The sequence below is a fragment of the Lathamus discolor genome, chromosome 3 (assembly GCF_037157495.1).
Source record: "Lathamus discolor isolate bLatDis1 chromosome 3, bLatDis1.hap1, whole genome shotgun sequence".
NCBI lineage: Eukaryota > Metazoa > Chordata > Aves > Psittaciformes > Psittacidae > Lathamus > Lathamus discolor.
In genome coordinates this window covers 92,289,519-92,308,078 of record NC_088886.1, presented here as the reverse complement: position 1 = coordinate 92,308,078, position 18,560 = coordinate 92,289,519, and the positions used below count along the sequence as shown (strand labels likewise).

At 48.5% G+C, this 18,560-nt stretch overlaps 2 protein-coding genes across 2 annotated transcripts in view; both read left to right on the top strand.

The window, feature by feature from the left end:
• The window catches only part of PSMD14 (proteasome 26S subunit, non-ATPase 14), a 48,554-nt gene extending 42,843 nt beyond the window's left edge, over positions 1-5,711 (top strand). Inside the window, exons 10-12 of the mRNA XM_065670588.1 lie at positions 1,631-1,756; positions 3,020-3,082; positions 5,281-5,711. Of these exons, the coding sequence (XP_065526660.1) occupies positions 1,631-1,756; positions 3,020-3,082; positions 5,281-5,379 (288 nt within the window). The 3' untranslated portion in view covers positions 5,380-5,711. The remainder of the gene's footprint in view (positions 1-1,630; positions 1,757-3,019; positions 3,083-5,280) is intronic.
• A 4,085-nt stretch (positions 5,712-9,796) lies between these two features.
• On the top strand, positions 9,797-15,715 carry TBR1 (T-box brain transcription factor 1). Its single transcript, XM_065672799.1, has 6 exons — positions 9,797-10,488; positions 10,872-11,026; positions 11,351-11,472; positions 11,807-11,965; positions 12,764-12,825; positions 14,872-15,715. The coding sequence occupies exons 1-6, from the start codon at positions 9,797-9,799 to the stop codon at positions 15,713-15,715; spliced, it is 2,034 nt and encodes a 677-aa protein (XP_065528871.1).
• Positions 15,716-18,560: the final 2,845 nt, after the last annotated feature.

Genomic DNA, 18,560 nt, shown 5'->3' with positions numbered 1-18,560 from the left:
CAACTATCTCCACACATCTTTCATAAGGCAGGTTCATATATATCTCAAAACCCCCTCATGGTGGTGGTGATCTGTTAGCTCCATCTGTAGTAAGAGTACATGCTTCATGTATTAGATGAGGAGCCCATCACACCAAACCATAATTATAAAACCCAGATAGCCTAGCTAAACTGTCCATATGCAGTTTGCCTACAACTCCTTCTGTCAGTAACTGAGATCTTGCTAATACAAATTATGACACAAACTTTCAACTCGGTTCGTATGTTCCAAAGCCAGGTTTCTTTGGGAACTGTGTATAGAATGTAACAGGCACTTTTATTTAGGTGGTAGCAATTGCAGGGTTTATGGGCTCTTAAAGATGGCTATAGTAAATATTTGCGGATTGAAGGAAAGCTGAAACTGCTTGCTGAAAGGGTCCTCCCCACAGTCCTCAACTGTGCAGAAGAGTCACAAAGTATGCTTTCTCTGTTGATGAAAATTACGAAATTGCCTTTGTAGCTATTCCTTCACTCTTTAAAGAATAACATCAGAGTGTCAAGTAAAACATTTTAGATATTTCTGATAGTCCCCACGTTTATAATCATCAAAACTCTGCATCACTTTATCATGTTTTTAGGGCTGTTTACTTTGCATGAGGACACATACACGCAAGTCATGCTTCGGTTTCTTTTGAAGTTCACTTCTTCACAACTGTGGCAGCTGCTTGCATATAGTTCAGGATAATCAGTGAAGCCTAAATAACTACTTCATGCATTTAATCCAAGCATTAAAATATTTTCCAACTTTGTCATAGGCCAGGAGCTTCAACCATTCCTTATTTGGCAATTCAAACCATTCTGTTAGCTCTCCTACAATGCAATTGTGCATTCTCAGCTACAGAATAAATAAATAAATAAACCCAACAACAACAGGAAAAAAAACCCACACAAAACCCACAAAACAACCCAGAAGAAAAACCTGAGTATTCTTGTCAAAGGTAATGTGGCCCTGGTTTCTGTACCTCATTTTCATATTTAGGGTTCAAAGAGTTTGATCTTTAAAACCTTATGCAAAATCTCTCATCTGCTCTATCAGAATCATGGAATCATAGAATAGTTAGGGTTGGAAAGGACCTCAAGATCATCTAGTTCCAGCCCCCCTGCCATGGGCAGGGACACCTCACACTAAACCATCTCACCCAAGGCTTTGTCCAACCCGGCCTTGAACACCGCCAGGGATGGAGCATTCACAAGCTCCCTGGACAGCCCATTCCAGTGTCTCACCACCCTGACGGTAAAGAACTTCCTCCTTAGATCCAATCGAAACTTCCCCTGTTTAAGTTTTAACCTGTTACCCTTTGTCCCATCACTACAGTCCCTAATGAATAGTCCATCCCCAGCATCCCTATAGGCCCCCTTCAGATACTGGAAGGCTGTTATGGGGTCTCCACGCAGCCTTCCCTTCTCCAGGCTGAACAGCCTCAATATTCTCACCCTGTCTAGTTGACTATTGTGTTTCCTGTGTTTAAACATTGTAAGATGAATGATTTTTATTATTCCTACTATTAGGAACTTTGTTTTTCTGTCCAAGATCTTCATAGTATTATGAATGTATTTTACAATGAATGCTCTAAAGAGATTTTATTTTGCAGATGTTGCTAAATTTGCATAAGAAGAGTTGGATGGAAGGTTTGACACTTCAAGACTACAGTGAACATTGCAAACTCAATGAAACAGTAGTGAAGGAGATGTTAGAATTAGCCAAGAATTATAACAAGGTACTCGTATCCCATAATGAAAGTTTAACTGTAGCTCTGTTTATGAAGTGAAGAAATTCATTACTTAATATCAGAAGTAAGAAGCTGATTATCACAAGCTTTGTTCAGAAAGACTTGTGAAAGGACTAGACCATAAGAACAGAACAACTGTGGCAGGAACTCTTCTGGACCTTGGTGGGATTTTGATTTTTATAATCTGTTTTCAGCAAAGAGTTTCTTGGGTTTTGGTTAAATTAGGCACAAGTGTGTCTTTAAGGGCCTTGTGGAGACTGTGTTTCCTATTAAGCAACTATGTATAGTTTCTGTGTGAAGTTGCCTATTAGCTCTTCAGCCTTTGCCATTTGACTTTTTGCCCTGAACTAGCAAAGAATTTAATTACATGTTTTGCTTTGAAATGTGACTCATTACATCAATTTTGTGTTTTTACTTACTGAAGAGAATATAAGATCATTGTAGATGAAAATAAACGGTTGGTTAAACGGTTCATTCCCTCAGTCAAGAGCTACTGGACCAGTGTAGCAGAATAAAGCTTATTTATCTGTGTCATTCCAGTAGATAGATACTAAGTATTTAGAACACATTCTGAACCTCAGTTCAAAGTTCTTTTTAGACAACAAAATTAGTATTAGTGTTGTAAGAAAGAGGAATCAGTTATCTGTACTGCTTTAATACTGGCACTCACATTTAGAAATTTTAATTTCCTGAAAGTTCTAAAAACCAAAATTCAATATTCCATTTGCTAGATAAGTTAGTGCATCTACTTTATAAAGACACTGTGCTTGAAGGCAACAGAACATTATAAAAATGTATTAAAATAAGTGCCTTTAAACAGTATAAGGATTTATTGAGATCTAGTCTCCAGCAAGTGAAACAATGTAGATAAACCAGAAAAGCACAACCTAAGTAACATTATCTTCAACTATCTCTAACTATTGATACTGTGCATTTAAGATTTTTGCTTAAAAACAGGTTTGTGAATATCTGACAATAAAACCATTCATGAGTATTTGCCTTGATCTTTTGCACTAGCACTTAGTAATTAAAACCACGTCTGCTGAAAAGCTGAAGTACCTTTCCTTTTGACTTTCTGAAATGTGTTGTCATTTGATTTTTTTTTTTTTTCCTTTTTTGTTTTGTGGTGGGTTTTTTGTTGTTGGTTTTTGTGGTCTTTTTTTTAAGAGAACTGTATTTTGAGAGTCTTGTGGCTTGGGGAAAAAGTAAATGAAATCTGAAACACTGACCTTTTCTGTGTTTCTTTCACAGGCTGTTGAAGAAGAAGATAAGATGACACCTGAACAGCTGGCAATAAAAAATGTTGGCAAGCAGGTGAGGTGTGATGAATTAGAGTGAGGTGGAATTGATATGCTTCGTTCATTCTAAATATTAATTTTTTTTATACGTGCGTAGGTGATTTTAGTTCTGTGTGCAAGATATTCTCAATGCTCCAGATAATTTCTTTTTGTCGAAGACTGTTGTGTAAGGAACAAGGCTTTTGACAGAATATCAGCAGAATATCTGCAAGTTGTTCTACATGTGCTTGTATTACATGCTGAGGAGCAGTGGTGAAATTTGGTAGTTTTTCTTTTTGCCTTTCTTCTTTTCTTTTTTCTTTTTTTTTTCCACTTCTTTCCAAGAAGAGGCATAAAGATATCCAAGTCTCTGTCAGAGAGGCCAAAGGTATGGAGACTAAAAAAAATAGTAGTAATTGAGAAAAGGTAGGAGTGTTGTTCATGCGTTATGATAGCTGAGGAACCAGCTTATCCCTATCTTTAGTTCATGAACACACGGTGTTCAGCTCCAATACACGCGTATGCAAGTGAGCTGCATTTCTTTGTATTGCTGTTGAAGGAAAAATGTTTAGGACCATAGCTGGAACTGAAAATACCCACTCAATTCATTCTGTCCCTTTGCAGTGTTTGGGAATGTAATATCCTTGTAGAAAACTTGACAGAAAACTATATCTCCGTTTGTTTTGAACATAAAGGTTGTGAAAATGTGCTTTGGTGGGCAAGAGGAGAGCCAAGCAAGTTTGTAAGAGGTCTTCAAGTTCCAGAAGGGCAATGGAAACAAAAAATGGCTTTCAAAATATGCAGTGTGTCCTTAAAGAACCAGTATTTATTGTATTGCTAGTAGCAGTAGAATTTAAAGGATTCTGGATTGCTCTTATGTGTCAGTTTCTAGCAGCAATGTCATAACACATCTGCACTATTGTGCAGTCACTTGTGTATTTCTGTATCATTCAGAACAATAGAGTTTATGCCCACCTACACATACATAAATATATGTATAAAATAAAACATTTAAGAGGGGTTGTATTTTAAGGGTTATGATGTCATCTCGAACAGAACTTGAGCTCCACTAGTTCTTTAAATCATTATGCATAGGTGAAAAAAAAGAAAAAAAATATTTCCATAGAGTTCATTAAAAAGAAAATTTTTTTTCCTGATAAATTTGAGTCTTTAAATTACAAAATTGTTCAGTTAAGTAATTCCTTTTGGGGTTTTTATGCAGCTTGTATAAAAAGCTTTGCAAACAAACAGCTGCTCACAATAGGGAGATTATGTTATTAAGCTGCATAATTTGGTAGGAACATAAGAGAATATTGAAGAACTGTGTGATCTTTGAAAATTAGTTATTTAAGAAGGACAGCTTACACAGATTTTCTAGTGCACTTTTGTGTGAATTTAAATAGGTTCATTAGATTTTGACAGTAATTCTTTTTTTAAAACTTCAAATTCCTACATGATTGTCTTCCATATTTTAATTTTTATACACACAAGAATGCTACAGTGATACTTCAGTAAAGTTTAAAGATGTGGGGTTTAATGTGCCTGATAATTTTGAAGTATTTGGAGATTAATTTCTTAATCTGAATTCTGAAACTGAAGAAGTGCATGAGCATGGTTGTTGACCAGAAATAATCTTATTGTTCTATGCAGATGCCCACAAATGCCCACATCAATTGAGTAATAGTGTGTGGGGATGTGTATTTTCAGAGCACTGCTCAGGCTTAACATTCAGTTTTTCAGAACATTTGAACATAGCATTATGCTTTTTTTTAATAATTTTTATGGGTATAAATATGCTAATTTTCTTGCAGTCAGCTATTCAAAGACTGTGTTAGATCACGCTGGAGTCTTTACAGGATTAAAACACCCATTTGTACAACGATCTCAAAACAAATTGCAATGTTCCAGAACTGAGATTAAAATATTGGCCTTAGTGAGATGTATGGTGAATTCTACATATTGTGTGTCGTCCTAAAAAATCGCAGCTGTCATGGTTACTCTTCAGATGCTGGGTAGGAATTTACTTCCTAAACCTGTTCTCAACTTAGTATGGACTAATAAAACTTTACTCATGGAAATGCAGTCATTTGCTAGGTCTTGCTTGAATGGAACATTTTAGGAGCTTTACTGGCCTGTGTTCCTTAACTCACAGTCATCTTAAATAGACCTGAAGTAAATGAAGTCTTTCAGAGATGTCTTTCATTCATTTCTCTCATGGCATCCTTTGTGTTTCAGGACCCCAAACGTCATTTAGAAGAGCACGTGGATGTGCTGATGACCTCAAACATTGTCCAGTGTTTAGCTGCTATGTTGGATACAGTTGTATTTAAATAACCGATTTACTGTTTGTGATGCTTTCTGTGTATATTTGTTTATTGTTTCTAATACTCACAAAACAGAGACTGTTGAGGCTATATTTGATGGAAGAGACATCTGACTTCATTTGCAATGTAAGTGCAGCACTATAACACCTTTCGGTCTCTATTTGTGCAGTTGCTTCAGTTTCTTCGGTTTCTTTATGTCAGGGTCTTTACAGATTCCAAAGTATTCAAGAACACAATGTGGGCAAAAATGTATTACATTTTCATTTAATATTTGGGGGAAAAATCAGTAGTACATATATATTTTGATTGTTGCAACATAATAAAAATACATTTACAAACCTGTCTATGGTCTCGAAGGTCTTTTTTTGACGAAGGGACATTGGGAATTAACAGTGTAGGAGAAATGTTGGTACAGGTTAATTTCTACCCACTAAAACTACTGAGATGAATTGCTGGGACAGCAAAAATTCTCTAATGAAATTTGGTTTCCATTGATTGCCAGATACTCGCATAGAGATTAAAAAAAATCATAAAATCAAAATTGTCGTAGCGCTGAATTCGAAGCATGTACAAAACCCAAAATGCTGAAAATTCCCCTGCCAGCTCCCTTTCAATATTATTCAAGCCCTCATATTCGCAGAAGACAACTGACCTTAAGAAAATGAATTCAGTTATGCTGATAACTGAATCACACAACTTTCACAAACGGTGTCATAAATAGCAGTATTCTGAGAATAAACATTAAAGTGATAGAAGCTGTTCTAGATTATATGAACCCTCCCTCCTGTGAAAGAGAACGTACACAAGATGTCCATATATGAAAATATATGGAAAGAGTCCCAACTGGAACACAACATTTAAAACCATTTCCACTGACTAGAGGGAAAACTTGCAAGAAGGCATGTGGGTTGGCTGCTTCATTTTAAGCAGGCAAAGCCAAAAACCTGGGCTGGGGAGTGATTTTGGATTTTAGGCAGGGGACCCGATTAGGTTTTTTTGTGTAAGTATTGGGTGGTACTGAGGTTGATTTGATTGTTTTGTCTGGGCTTAAGTGTTCTCTTTCTGTGTCACAATGTTTTGTTCACTGGTTTGTTGGGTTTTGTTTTATTTTAAATAAATGGCAACAGTTGTGGCAGGCAAATATTTAAAACTAGATCCATCTTTCAGTGTTATTTTTCTTTTCCAATTTATTTTACTTCTTACTTGATAGTAAAGAAATAACCCATACAATTGTCTTGTTTTCCATTTTGTGCCCAGTAATTTTCTATTTACTTACTCATTCCCATTGAAAGGTTTTTCTTTTGTTTGGAATTTCTTATTTAGGCTTTTTAATTTACTATTTTAGAATAACACTCTCTCAAAGTATATTTAGCATGCACTAACTTCAGAGGGGAACATGCAGATTTTTGCAGCTGCCCTCCTTATGGCCTTCCCTCTGCCCCCACAGTAGGCAGTAGAATATCAGGCTGGGAAAATGGAGACAAACCAAACCACATTTGCCAGCATACAGTCAAATGGAAGTGCTTTCTGGCGATGCGCACTGAAAACCTGCATATCGTCGAGGACACTGTATTTGGGCCTCGCCGTTGTCCCATGTGTGCACCCCAGGGTGAAATGGGGCAGGAGATGATGGGGGGACTTGCCCCAGGCTCATCTGCCCGCGGGGCTCTGCGTCCCTGCCGCTCTCTACTCCCACGCGCACGTGTAGCACCACGAGGGAGACGCAGTTTGGCAGGTCGTGGGTAACATGGTACTGCAGAACAGGAGAGGAGCTATCGCAGTGCTGCAGTGTGTACATGCCTGAAAGGCCGGTGTAAGGAGGGAGACAAACAGCCAGTCTTGCATATTCTAGATTAATTTTGACAACTGTACATCTTGCAGAGGGTAGCTGAAAGGAGACTGTTGGAGATGCGTATCTCCTGTAGAATGAGCTTGTGCTGTGGTACCCTGCTTTCGATCCACTCTTCAGTTTGAATTGAAGGCGCAATTTTCCATTTACTAAGACGTTTTATGAATAATCAAAAGGCTGGGTTTTTTGGGGCATCTCGCCTCATTTTTGTCCAGTGCTTTGGGAGCAACGCAGAGGATTTGGAAGAATGTGTGCATGCAGTAACCTGAAACGCAGCAGTCCGTATACCATCTTGGAAAAAGAAAGGTTTTCAAGCAGCCACCTTCTGAGCCTCCAGCCGCAACGGAGCAGACCTTCATTAGCAGCTTGACCCCTCGTCACCTGTCATCACGAAGGATGGGCATATTGTATTAGCAAACCTCTCTCCCTCTTTCTATGACGATTCTATAACACCACCTGCCACGGCATTTCCCCCTATTATACCAGTTTAGGAGTTGTGCACTGAAGATTTTTGGCATATATTAGCACTTCCATGTGATTGGCAGTATACCACTGAATTCATTGCAGCTCTGCATCTATATGGGTGTAGCTCTGAAATTCAGGGCAGCGTTTCCTAGGGTTTATCTGTTTCTACCCGTCTCCTGCCTATAGAAGTCCATTACCTTTCCATAGGTTTCAAGGAAGGAAAGGGGAGGGTGGACACACTGGTGAAACAAGTGCTAGAGCCACCAGTTAGAACTGCTACTAATAAAACTATTTTCTTAGCACCAAAAGGAGAAGGTGTAGCATGGAAAGTTGCATGTGCTGTACCACCCAACTGTGAGTAAAACGGTGAACTGCTTGCTTTTGGCCTTAAAAATTATTTTATTAGAATAATTTTCATGCAGAGAGTGTATGTATGCTGGCTTCTGTGAAACACCAAATAACCAAACTAGCTCACGGCTAAGCAATGGAAAAATAAATGGCTGTGGACTTTCAGAGTGTTGAAATACATGTTATCACAAGTCATGCTGGTTCTGTTCTTGCCTGGGTATGAGTTTGCAAAGTTTCAGCCTGGCTTCAGATGATTATACGCGGGTCTTGGGTGTGTTATGCAATGGTCCAGGCTTCATGACGAGCGGAATTTGAAGCCGGCTGCTGATGTCACATGGAAAGAGATGTGGTCTGTAAAATACCTGAAGTCCAAACTGCTAAAGGGAAAATACCAGGAAAAATGGAACGGGAGAGCTCCTCCCCGGGCAAAAAAACGGGGCTTTTAAGAAGTCACAAGTGTGCCTAGAATGGAAACTGGGACTGGTGCCTGGCAGAGGCGGGGTGGCAAGCGCGTCCCCTGAACTCCTCAGGTGCATCTTCACATCTTGGAGGGTCCTGCTTCCAATTAGCCCGAGGCTCAAAAGGACCCGCTGGCCGGTCCCTCCAGCTGACGGGGTCCCGGGCGGGCGCAGCCAGGGCTCGGGTGCAGAGGCCGGCTCTTGCGGGGCGCCCCGGGCAGAGGGGGCCGGCGGCTGGTACCGCAGCACCGCTGCGGTTTGGGCTCCTGCGGTCCAGCCCTGGTCCCGCCGGCCGAGCCGCGGGCGAGGCGGCTCGTGGCTCACCACAAACGGTGCTGCAGAAGCAGCGCTCCCGCCCGGCGCTGCCTGCGGGACTGAGTCACGGAGGGAGGGCAGGCAGCGAGGGGAGAGGAACCGGGCGCCGGGTGGGTAGATGGATGCCTTCCACCCTGCTTTGCTGGTGATCTCCGGCATTACGGCTCCCAGATAAAATATTCATGTCCTAAACAGCCCGTAAACACCGCGGCAAATACATTAGGGCACTTCGTTTGCGGGGATTATTTCGGAACTTAAAAGAGATGATACTCGGCCGCTTTCAGCGGTGCGTTTTCCCCCGCGAAGCAGGCACGGGTGGGAAGGCGGGGGGGAGGTTGGCTCCGAACGGGAGGCAGCTCGCGGAGGTGAGCGGATGGCAGCGGCCCCCGGCCCGGCCCGGCGCTCCCCCCGCGCCCGTCCCCGAAGTCCCCGGCCCACGTCCCCTCCTTAGCACACAAAGGCAGGGGACACCAGCGCACATTTGGGGAATCGCAGGGGTTTGGGTTTATTTTCCAGCCGTAGTGAAAAAAAAAAAAGAATTAAAAATCTGAAAAGGTCACATAATAATGAGCACTTACAGCAAACACATTCTTCCCTTCCCCCTTCCTTCTATCTCACAATAAAATCATCTCCTTCAATTTGCCATGATCGTCGCGACCAGGAGCCAGGTGATTATCCTAATTAATGTCTATCTAATTAAATTACTGTCAGCGGTTAACCAATGGCAGAAGCCGTTTCATCCTCTCCACAAGCAGCGAGATCAAAAGTGAGTCTTTCCTGATTGCTGCATAGTGTCAATTGGCCAATCTCTTCTCCCAGGGAAGGGAAAAAAAAAAAAAGAAAAAAAAAAAAGTAAATCAAACGTTTGGGAAGCATTTGGTGGATGAAGTGCTGCTTTCTGCCTAGCGAGGGTCCCAGGATGTCTAGCTTCTGATACTAAGGAGCCCTTTCAGATCCAGGGACTGAAGGGTTATTACTGTGGTGCTAGAGCTATGCAGCTGGAGCATTGTCTTTCTCCCTCTATCATGCTCTCCAAGAAATTTCTCAATGTGAGCAGCAGTTACCCACATGCAGGCGGATCTGAGCTTGCCTTGCATGATCATCCCATTATCTCGACCACTGACAACCTGGAGAGAAGTTCACCTTTGAAAAAAATTACCAGGGGGATGACGAATCAGTCAGATACAGACAATTTTCCTGACTCCAAGGACACACCAGGGGACGTCCAGAGAAATAAACTCTCTCCCGTCTTGGACGGGGTCTCTGAGCTTCGTCACAGTTTCGATGGATCTGCTGCAGATCGCTATCTGCTCTCTCAGTCCAGCCAGCCCCAGTCTGCTGCCTCTGCTCCTAGTACCATGTTCCCTTACCCCAGCCAGCATGGACCTGCTCACCCAGCCTTCTCCATCGCCAGCCCCAGCCGCTACATGGCTCACCATCCTGTGATCACCAACGGAGCTTACAACAGCCTCCTGTCCAACTCTTCTCCACAAGGCTACCCCACGGCGGGCTACCCGTACCCCCAGCAGTATGGCCATTCCTACCAAGGGGCACCTTTCTACCAGTTCTCCTCCACCCAGCCGGGGCTGGTTCCCGGCAAGGCTCAGGTCTACCTGTGCAACAGGCCACTCTGGCTGAAATTTCACCGGCACCAGACGGAGATGATCATCACGAAGCAGGGGAGGTAAGCCACCGCGCGGACCCTCGCCTCGCCGGGGGTCGGGGCTGAGCTGCCGGCTCCGCCGGGGGAGCCGCCCGGAACCTCCGCCGCCCCGAGGGAGCCGCCCGCCGGGATCCCTGAGCCGGCCGCCGGGAGCCGGCAGCGCCGGTGCCGATCCCCGCCGGGGCAGCGTTCCCCCGGGTCCCCGCTGCCCTCATCCCTTCCCCGCGGAAAGCTCGACGTTTCGGGGAGGGAGTTTCTCTTGATTTTTATCTCCCTGTCGCTACCGGGAGCCGTGAGGATGAAACACAACGGGCTGGCTCCGCCGCGTGTGCCTGCCGCTGCCGGGGGCTTGCTTCCCTCCTTCCCTTTCTTATATTTCATTTTTCCCTTTCCTTTTTTTATAGGCGCATGTTCCCTTTCCTAAGTTTTAATATTTCTGGTCTCGACCCCACGGCTCACTACAATATTTTTGTGGATGTAATTTTGGCGGATCCCAACCACTGGAGATTTCAAGGAGGCAAATGGGTTCCTTGCGGCAAGGCGGACACCAATGTACAAGGCAAGTTCCTCCAATTAACACTTTTCCCGACACATATGTAGGTGAGAATGATTAATTAAAGCCTTTGTGGACTGGCTCTGGCGACTTCTTAAACGCGAATGAGCCAATGATTCTTTGGAATAAAAAAAAAAGGAAAAGGAGGGTGGAAGAGAAAGTAATAGGTGTTCGGAAAACGCTGGTTTAATCCTCAGTGAAAATAAAGGGGGTTTTGACAGTAAAATGCCTCTGACTTAACGGGATCCTTCGACCTCGTGTGCTGCTGCGGTGGCAGAACCGGGTGTCCGCGAGAGCTGTGATGTGGTTGTATTTTGCTGTTTTGCTTAGGAAACCGGGTGTACATGCACCCCGACTCTCCCAACACGGGAGCCCACTGGATGCGCCAGGAAATCTCCTTTGGGAAACTAAAACTTACAAACAATAAAGGAGCATCAAACAACAACGGGCAGGTTAGTGGAAAAGACGCAGCCGCTCTGCCAGGCTTATTTTTATTGCTTCAGGCAAAATCCTACTGTTACGGAAAGGACGTGTATTTCTTTAGATCGTGCAGTTAGGTGACAGTAAAAGGGGGTGGTGGGGGAGCCCTCCCGTCAATTTTGCCACGGGTCTCGCTGATCCTGAGCGCGTCGCCCGGGCGGGCCCGGCATGGCCGGGGGAGCCGCAGTCGGCCCGGGGAGGTGGCAGCAGGGTCCTGTTGCCCGAAGGCATCACGCTCCCCATCCTTCTGGCTCTAATTTCCTCCTCTTCCCGCGGCCCCCTCCCTGCTTTTCCTCTGCCCGACAGATGGTGGTTTTGCAGTCCCTCCACAAGTACCAGCCTCGCTTGCATGTGGTGGAGGTGAACGAAGACGGGACGGAGGATACCAACCAGCCGGGCAGAGTGCAGACCTTCACCTTCCCCGAGACGCAGTTCATAGCGGTCACCGCCTACCAAAACACCGATGTAAAGAGCTCCCGGGTTTATTCTTCTCGCGGTCTCCCGTGCTCCCTGCCGCGCACCCCGCCGAGCCCGCGGCACTTCCCCCTCGGGTCTGAGGCACCGGGAGATGGGGATCCCTATCTGCCCCTTTGTGCCATCCTGCCCTGGCCGGGGCTGCTGAGCGCCGAGCGCGGCAGCAGCCTCCCGTGCCTGCCTCGGGTGCCCTGCATCAGTGGTGCCGCTCCGCCCGGAGCTAGGCGCTCATTCGCCGCGCTTCTCTTCCAGTCGGAAACAGCTCAGTTAGCTGTTAGCTTAAGCTTTAAGCCTGCAAAGATCAATTAACAACCTCATTGATTGCTCCGGGGGTGACGGAGCAACTTCCTCAAATTAAAAGCTCGTTATTGCCTGGCTACGTTTCGGAGTGGTCTGGCTTTGCTACAGACTGGTGCCCCCTTTTTCAACTGACATATGTTCAGTCCGCATTCTCGCTTCAATTATTTTGCTCGATGCAAATGTAAACTCTTAGCTACCGTTCTGCGGTACGGTCTGCCTGATTTCTGGATTTAAATATATTCCTATCCATGCAGTTAGCAATACTGACACATCTCAAAACATGGGGTTCAAGATCAATTTTCACCGTACTTTTTTCAATAAAGTACGTCTTAAAATTAGACCCTGATATCTGCAAGCATGCCAGATCTTAATTTTTCACGTTTTAAAGGCAATTCGACCGACTAGTGTAAAGCTTGACTTTAAAAACGTGTTGGCTGCAGTAGGGTATATTTTTCAGGCTTTCACAACTCTGGTCCTTTCTTTCCTTAGATCACACAGCTGAAAATAGACCACAATCCTTTCGCAAAAGGTTTCAGAGACAATTATGACACGTAAGTAAAGAGGATTTCTTTTATTTCCCTTCTTCCGCTTCACACACATGTCAGGGGGAAGCTTTGGGATGCGGGCTGGCTTCGTTTCACACCGAAACCGCGTCGTGTCGGGCTCTTCCAGAGCCCTGCGGGAGGGAGGCACCCGCAGGCTGCCCTGGCAGGGCCGCGGAGAGGCTGTTCTTGGGGCCGCGCTCCGCGCAGTCCCGCGCAGCCTGCGCTCACCTCCACGCCTGGGGCCGTGCTGCCCGCACCCGCATCTCGCTTTTGCACTTTGGCGGTTTTGTTGCTGGTGTTTCCTGGCACGCATTTTTACGACCCTGACCAAGTTTCCGTTTCACCTGCAAGCAAAGGCTCCGAAAGAGGCACCCGGGCAAAACCGAGCTCAGACCCTAAGCAACCCTCCGGGTTGGGGTAATGCCGGGGTCCGCAGAGCCCGTGTCAGGAGGAAAGTTGCTTCGTCTTGTTTTGTTCTTCCCTGCGGCTGGATTTTGTATTTTTTACCCCCCTCCCATCTCCCCCCATTCAGGGTGGAGCTAAGGCCTCCGAAGTTTTTTGGTCGCGGTTTGTCCCCGCTCAGGCCCAGCCGCCAGACCCACCGAGCCGTGTCCCTGTGGGACCTGTGGCTGATGCCGCCCCTAACGCGGTTCGAGGGGCACCAGACCCCGACTCCCCACTTCGTCCGGACACCCGGCCCTGCATCGTCTGCCCAGACGGGCCGGCGGAAGGCGGCGAGCCAGGACAGCCGGTCTGGGTGGCTTCGGAGCTCACCTGCCCCTCTGCGAGCGGAGGGAGCTGAAGGAGCTCACCTGCCCCCCTGCTTTGAGAGGGAAACCTCCTTTCGACTCTCTCAACTGCGGCGAGGAGCGGCCTCCCTTGGAGTGCCTAAGCCTGCGTGTAACTTCCTCGCCTGCTTAAAGCTCCCTGACCTCCGACGGTGGCCCGGCATCCCCCAGCAGCGGGATTTCAGTCCAAGGGTAGAAACGATGCCGAGGCCTGAACTAGCGTGAGGGGGCCCCGGAGCCGAGCACAGACTCTGCCCTGGGAGAGGCTGGTGATGCAGGCGCTATCCCCTAGGGGCGGGGGTCGCGGCGGCTGTGTCGGGGTCCCGGGAGGGGAGCTTCGGTCCCTTCCCGTGTCATGGAGGGCGGCCGCAGGGCCTGGCCGCTCTCCTGGGAGCTCTGCAGGGAAGATGCGCGGCCCTTAGGACGGCTGCGTGGCCTTCGCCCCCAGCTGCCATTGCTTTTCTCTTTTTAATAGGGAAAAAACCTTTACAGGGAGTCACTTGAAAGGAGACGGGGGGGAGGGGGAAGCTTCAATGTTGTCTAGCACGTTGAATTTGTTTAAGGGCCAAGTTTATTTTGGATAAGAAATTCCAGGAGGCGTGGAGGGTTAATTAAAGCACAGTTTTATCCTGAATTAAATACAGATAGTAGTTATTCATCCATTAAAGTTTTTATAATCGCAAATTGCAGCCCAGCATGGGAGAATTATATATAGGCCACGCAGGGAACACTGGATGTGTCTGGTTTTACATTTCCTTCAAGTAGGTGTTTAAAGATTAGCTTAATTTAAACTCGGTATAATGTTGATGGTTCGTCTGTGACTCCCAATAATAAGTGATAAACAGCCGATAGAATTCCGTAGTCTGCCATTCACGCTGTTCGCTGCAAATGACCGCGTTGCCTGGTGCGCATATGGCGGAAGCGGTCAATGTGTCACGGCTCGGGTTTTCACGCCGGTCTCATGCCGGTTCTGGGCAGGAGCAAGACTTCTCTCTCCCGTCAATGTATGGCCGATCGGTCCGAAAAAGTGCGCTCTCAGCGCCTTCCCTGCCCCTTCCCCATTAAGGCCCCGGCGCTGCCAGCGCCGCAGGCCGAGGCCGGGGCTGAGCGCAGGCCGCGGGCAGCACAGGAGCGCGCTGGGGCGGCCGTCGGCCCGTTCGGTCCTTTCCCGTCTCTCCCAGAGGGCTGCAGCAGCCCGGCTGCCGCGCCGAGGAGGGCGGCGGGCTGCGGCGGACACCCAGCTCTCTCCCCTTCTCTTGGGCAGGATCTACACGGGCTGCGACATGGACCGGCTGACACCTTCCCCCAATGACTCGCCCCGCTCTCAAATTGTGCCCGGGGCCCGCTACGCCATGGCCGGCTCCTTCCTCCAGGACCAGTTCGTGAGTAACTACGCCAAGTCCCGCTTCCACCCCGGGGCAGGAGCCGGCCCGGGGCCCGGCGCCGACCGCAGCGTGCCCCACACCAACGGGCTGCTCTCCCCACAGCAAGCCGAGGACCCGGGGGCCCCTTCGCCGCAGCGCTGGTTCGTCGCGCCCGCCAACAACCGCCTCGACTTCGCCGCCTCCGCCTACGACACGGCCACCGACTTCGCCGGCAACGCGGCCACGCTGCTTTCCTACGCGGCCGCCGGCGTCAAGGCGCTGCCGCTGCAGGCTGCCGGCTGCGCCGGGCGACCGCTGGGCTACTACGCCGACCCCTCGGGCTGGGGGGCCCGTAGCCCCCCGCAGTACTGCAGCAAGTCCGGCTCCGTGCTCTCCTGCTGGCCTAACAGCGCGGCGGCGGCGCGCATGGCCGCCGGGAACCCCTACCTGGGGGAGGAGGCGGAGAGCCTGGCCCCAGAGCGGTCCCCCTTGCCGGGCGCCGAGGACTCCAAGCCCAAAGATTTGTCCGACTCCAGCTGGATCGAGACGCCGTCGTCCATTAAGTCCATCGACTCCACCGATTCTGGGATTTATGAGCAGGCCAAAAGGAGACGGATCTCCCCCTCGGACACCCCGGTGTCCGAGAGCTCCTCGCCCCTCAAGAGCGAGGTGCTCACCCAGCGGGACTGCGAAAAGACCTGCGCCAAGGACATCGGCTACTACGGCTTCTACTCGCACAGCTAGGCGCGGCCGCCCGGCCCCGCCGTCCTTTTGCACAATAACTCCTCCGCGTTAGCGCACTGACCCCCGCCCCTAGCTGCCCATCCGTACCCCCGGCCCGGCCCGCAGGCAGGCAGGGAGGCAGAGCCGCGGCTGCCGCCGTCCCCCCGCCCCGCTCCCCGCCCGGCCCGGGGGCGCGGGGGGCACCGCTGCTCCGACACCCACTGATAAGTAGGATGCTTAGACTCTCAAACCGTACAGCGCTTCCTTCCTTTTACCACGGATGGATACTAGGGGATAACAGTAATAGTGGGGGAAAAGAGCCTGTGAAATGCCTGTACATAGTACTTAATTTATTGTAACCGACTACTTTGGTTCTGTTGCTTTCTTATTTGTTTGGATTTTCTTTTTGTTTTCATCGTTAAGTCACAAAACTTAGATCCTGTTTAAATTTCTCCCTCCCACCTTCGCTCCTTCTCCCCTTGTCCCCTCCTCGCAAACAACACCCTCCCCCCCCCCCCCCCCCCCCGGGTAAACACTCTTTCTAAATGCCTCTGGAAGTGCAGAGCGGCCCGTAGCTGCGGCAGCGAGTAATGGGTTTCTCACTTTCTCTGCAATTCCTCGCATGAAATAATTACGCCGTGCCCTGGGCTAACACAGCTAAAGAATAGCTCAGCTTTCCCTTCAAAAGAACAGAAATACGTCTCGTAGGAAAGTCGATTAAAGTAGCATGACGCCTTCCAAAAGCAAAATTAACTGCCTCTGTATTTTTTCTTTAAAAGGAATAGCTCGACATCAGCAATATTATTATTTTTGTGGTATTCCTCCTCCCCCTCCCCCCCGCCCCCAAGTGCCAAATCCATTACTGGTCCCTGCAGGTGCCAAATATGCTGACAAACTCTTTTCAAATTTCTTTGCAGTTTTCCCCTCTTTCTTTATATTGCTGTAAATCTTTGTAATGAATAATCTTAAAAAAAAAAAAAAAAGAAAAAAAGGAAAAAAAAAAAAGAAAAAAAAAAGATATAGACGACTGAATTGTTGGTAACCATAGTGTAGTCCAGTGAAGATGAATTGTGAGTTGTATATTTTACTGCATTTAGTTTTGGAATTGACTTTTTCATAAAGTAGCTAACCGAGATCTGACTTCCTGGGGAATCAAATGCACATCAAAAGTAAGAGCGATCTTTCCTGTAAACCTGTTACTAATTTCATGAAGGAGAACTAATATCCCTCCAGGTGTCTCCCCCCGGCGAAGCAGAATAGTAAGTCTTCGAATTTTGAGTAGCAAATCTATACAATTAACGCATTTTTATATAGAGGAAAAAAAAATACAATTACAAACTGAAATATGCATCAGGCTAAATATTCAGTTTAGATTACACTCGACGGGGAAATTTCCTAATAGAAATTCAGGGTCATAAACGTGTGTATATTTTTGACTCTTCTGTAAATCGAATGTTGTGATTTTTATATTTGTTCTGTTACGTCTGTGGAACTGAATAATTTATACCAGTACATGCTCCATTGAGAAATGTTTCGGTTTTTGCCCGTTTGTATCGTCTGTGTATAACAAGTAAAATAAACCTGGCAAAACGTTCACGCCGTGTCGGAGAGCACTTTGCCGTTCTGCACGTCCCAAGTTGGGCGACGACAGTTCAGCCCTACGCTGTCCCTCGGCCAGCTTCGTCTCTTTTTTTGTTTGGTTTTTTTAGGGCGGGTGAAAAGGGGACATAGAGGAGAGTTTACGCACCGCATGGCCAAGCATGGAGGTTTGCAGTCGGAGACATCGGGAGATGAACCCCCTTCGGGTTTTAGATGCTTGTAATTACCCCTGTCTTTGACTCTTAAACCCCCTGACAGCACTTTGCAGGCGGCAGAGGTTCCCTGCTGAGGGGGAGCCGCCCCGTTGGCGGAGCAGAGCCGAGGGGCGCAGCGCTGCCCGCCCGCAGCTCTCCCGGGACAGGAGCGCAGCGAAGGGCCCGCCCGGGCCCTCTGGGGGCGCGGAGCGGAGGAGCGGCAGAGAACCCCTGCTCTAGCGGCACCACCTCCTTCTCTGCCGACCTCCGACGGACGCTCTCCCCTTTAAAAAACACGTACCCATAGGCTTTAGCAGAGGCGTCATGCCCCAGCACCTGCACGGCTCGAGGTGCGCAGATGTTTGGGGTAAAAAGGCCAAGTTTTAGCCTTGATCCGTCAGCGGGGTAAGCGCGGGTGAGGATCCGCCACGGGGGTTTTGTCTTGTCGCGGTTTTGACAGGGGACACCTGAGGAGCTTCTCTGCATTATCCCCCCTGTCTCCTCCACAAGGTGCGGGCTTAGACCTGAGAGGTATCCCTGCGGCCCCAGCGCCTCCGCCGGCTGCAGCGGGCCTGCGGCGACGGCAGCGGCGGCCTTCGGGCCGGTACCTGCCCTGAGGTTGCCGCCGGGCTCACGGTGCTGTCCCCGAGGCGGCGGAGGGGGCCGAGGGCCACTCGACCCTCAAGCGGCGGGACCCCTCTGCCCGGAGAGGAGCCGCACTGCCCGGGAGGGGCAGACCAGGCCGTCGAGGGGGAGAGGGCCCCCCAGGAAGCGCGGGCAGCCGGGGCGGTGGAGGTGCGCACCCTTCGCAGCCGCCTCTCACGGAGCGGCGGGTCCGGGCCGTGGCACCGCCCGCGTCGCCCCGCTCATCGCCCACAGCTCTCCGCCTCCAGCGGACCCGGCTGCCCCCTCAGTGGCGAGGCGAGGGGCTGGCCCGGCTCCCTCCCGGGGCTGCGAGGCTATAGCAAGTTAAATGTTCTCGGCCCTCCTTCCCGCTGTCGGCCAGCAAAACCAGCCCTCACGTTTCCTTCCTCCCCCGCCACCCTCCGCCGCTGCCCGTCCCAATGCGTTAG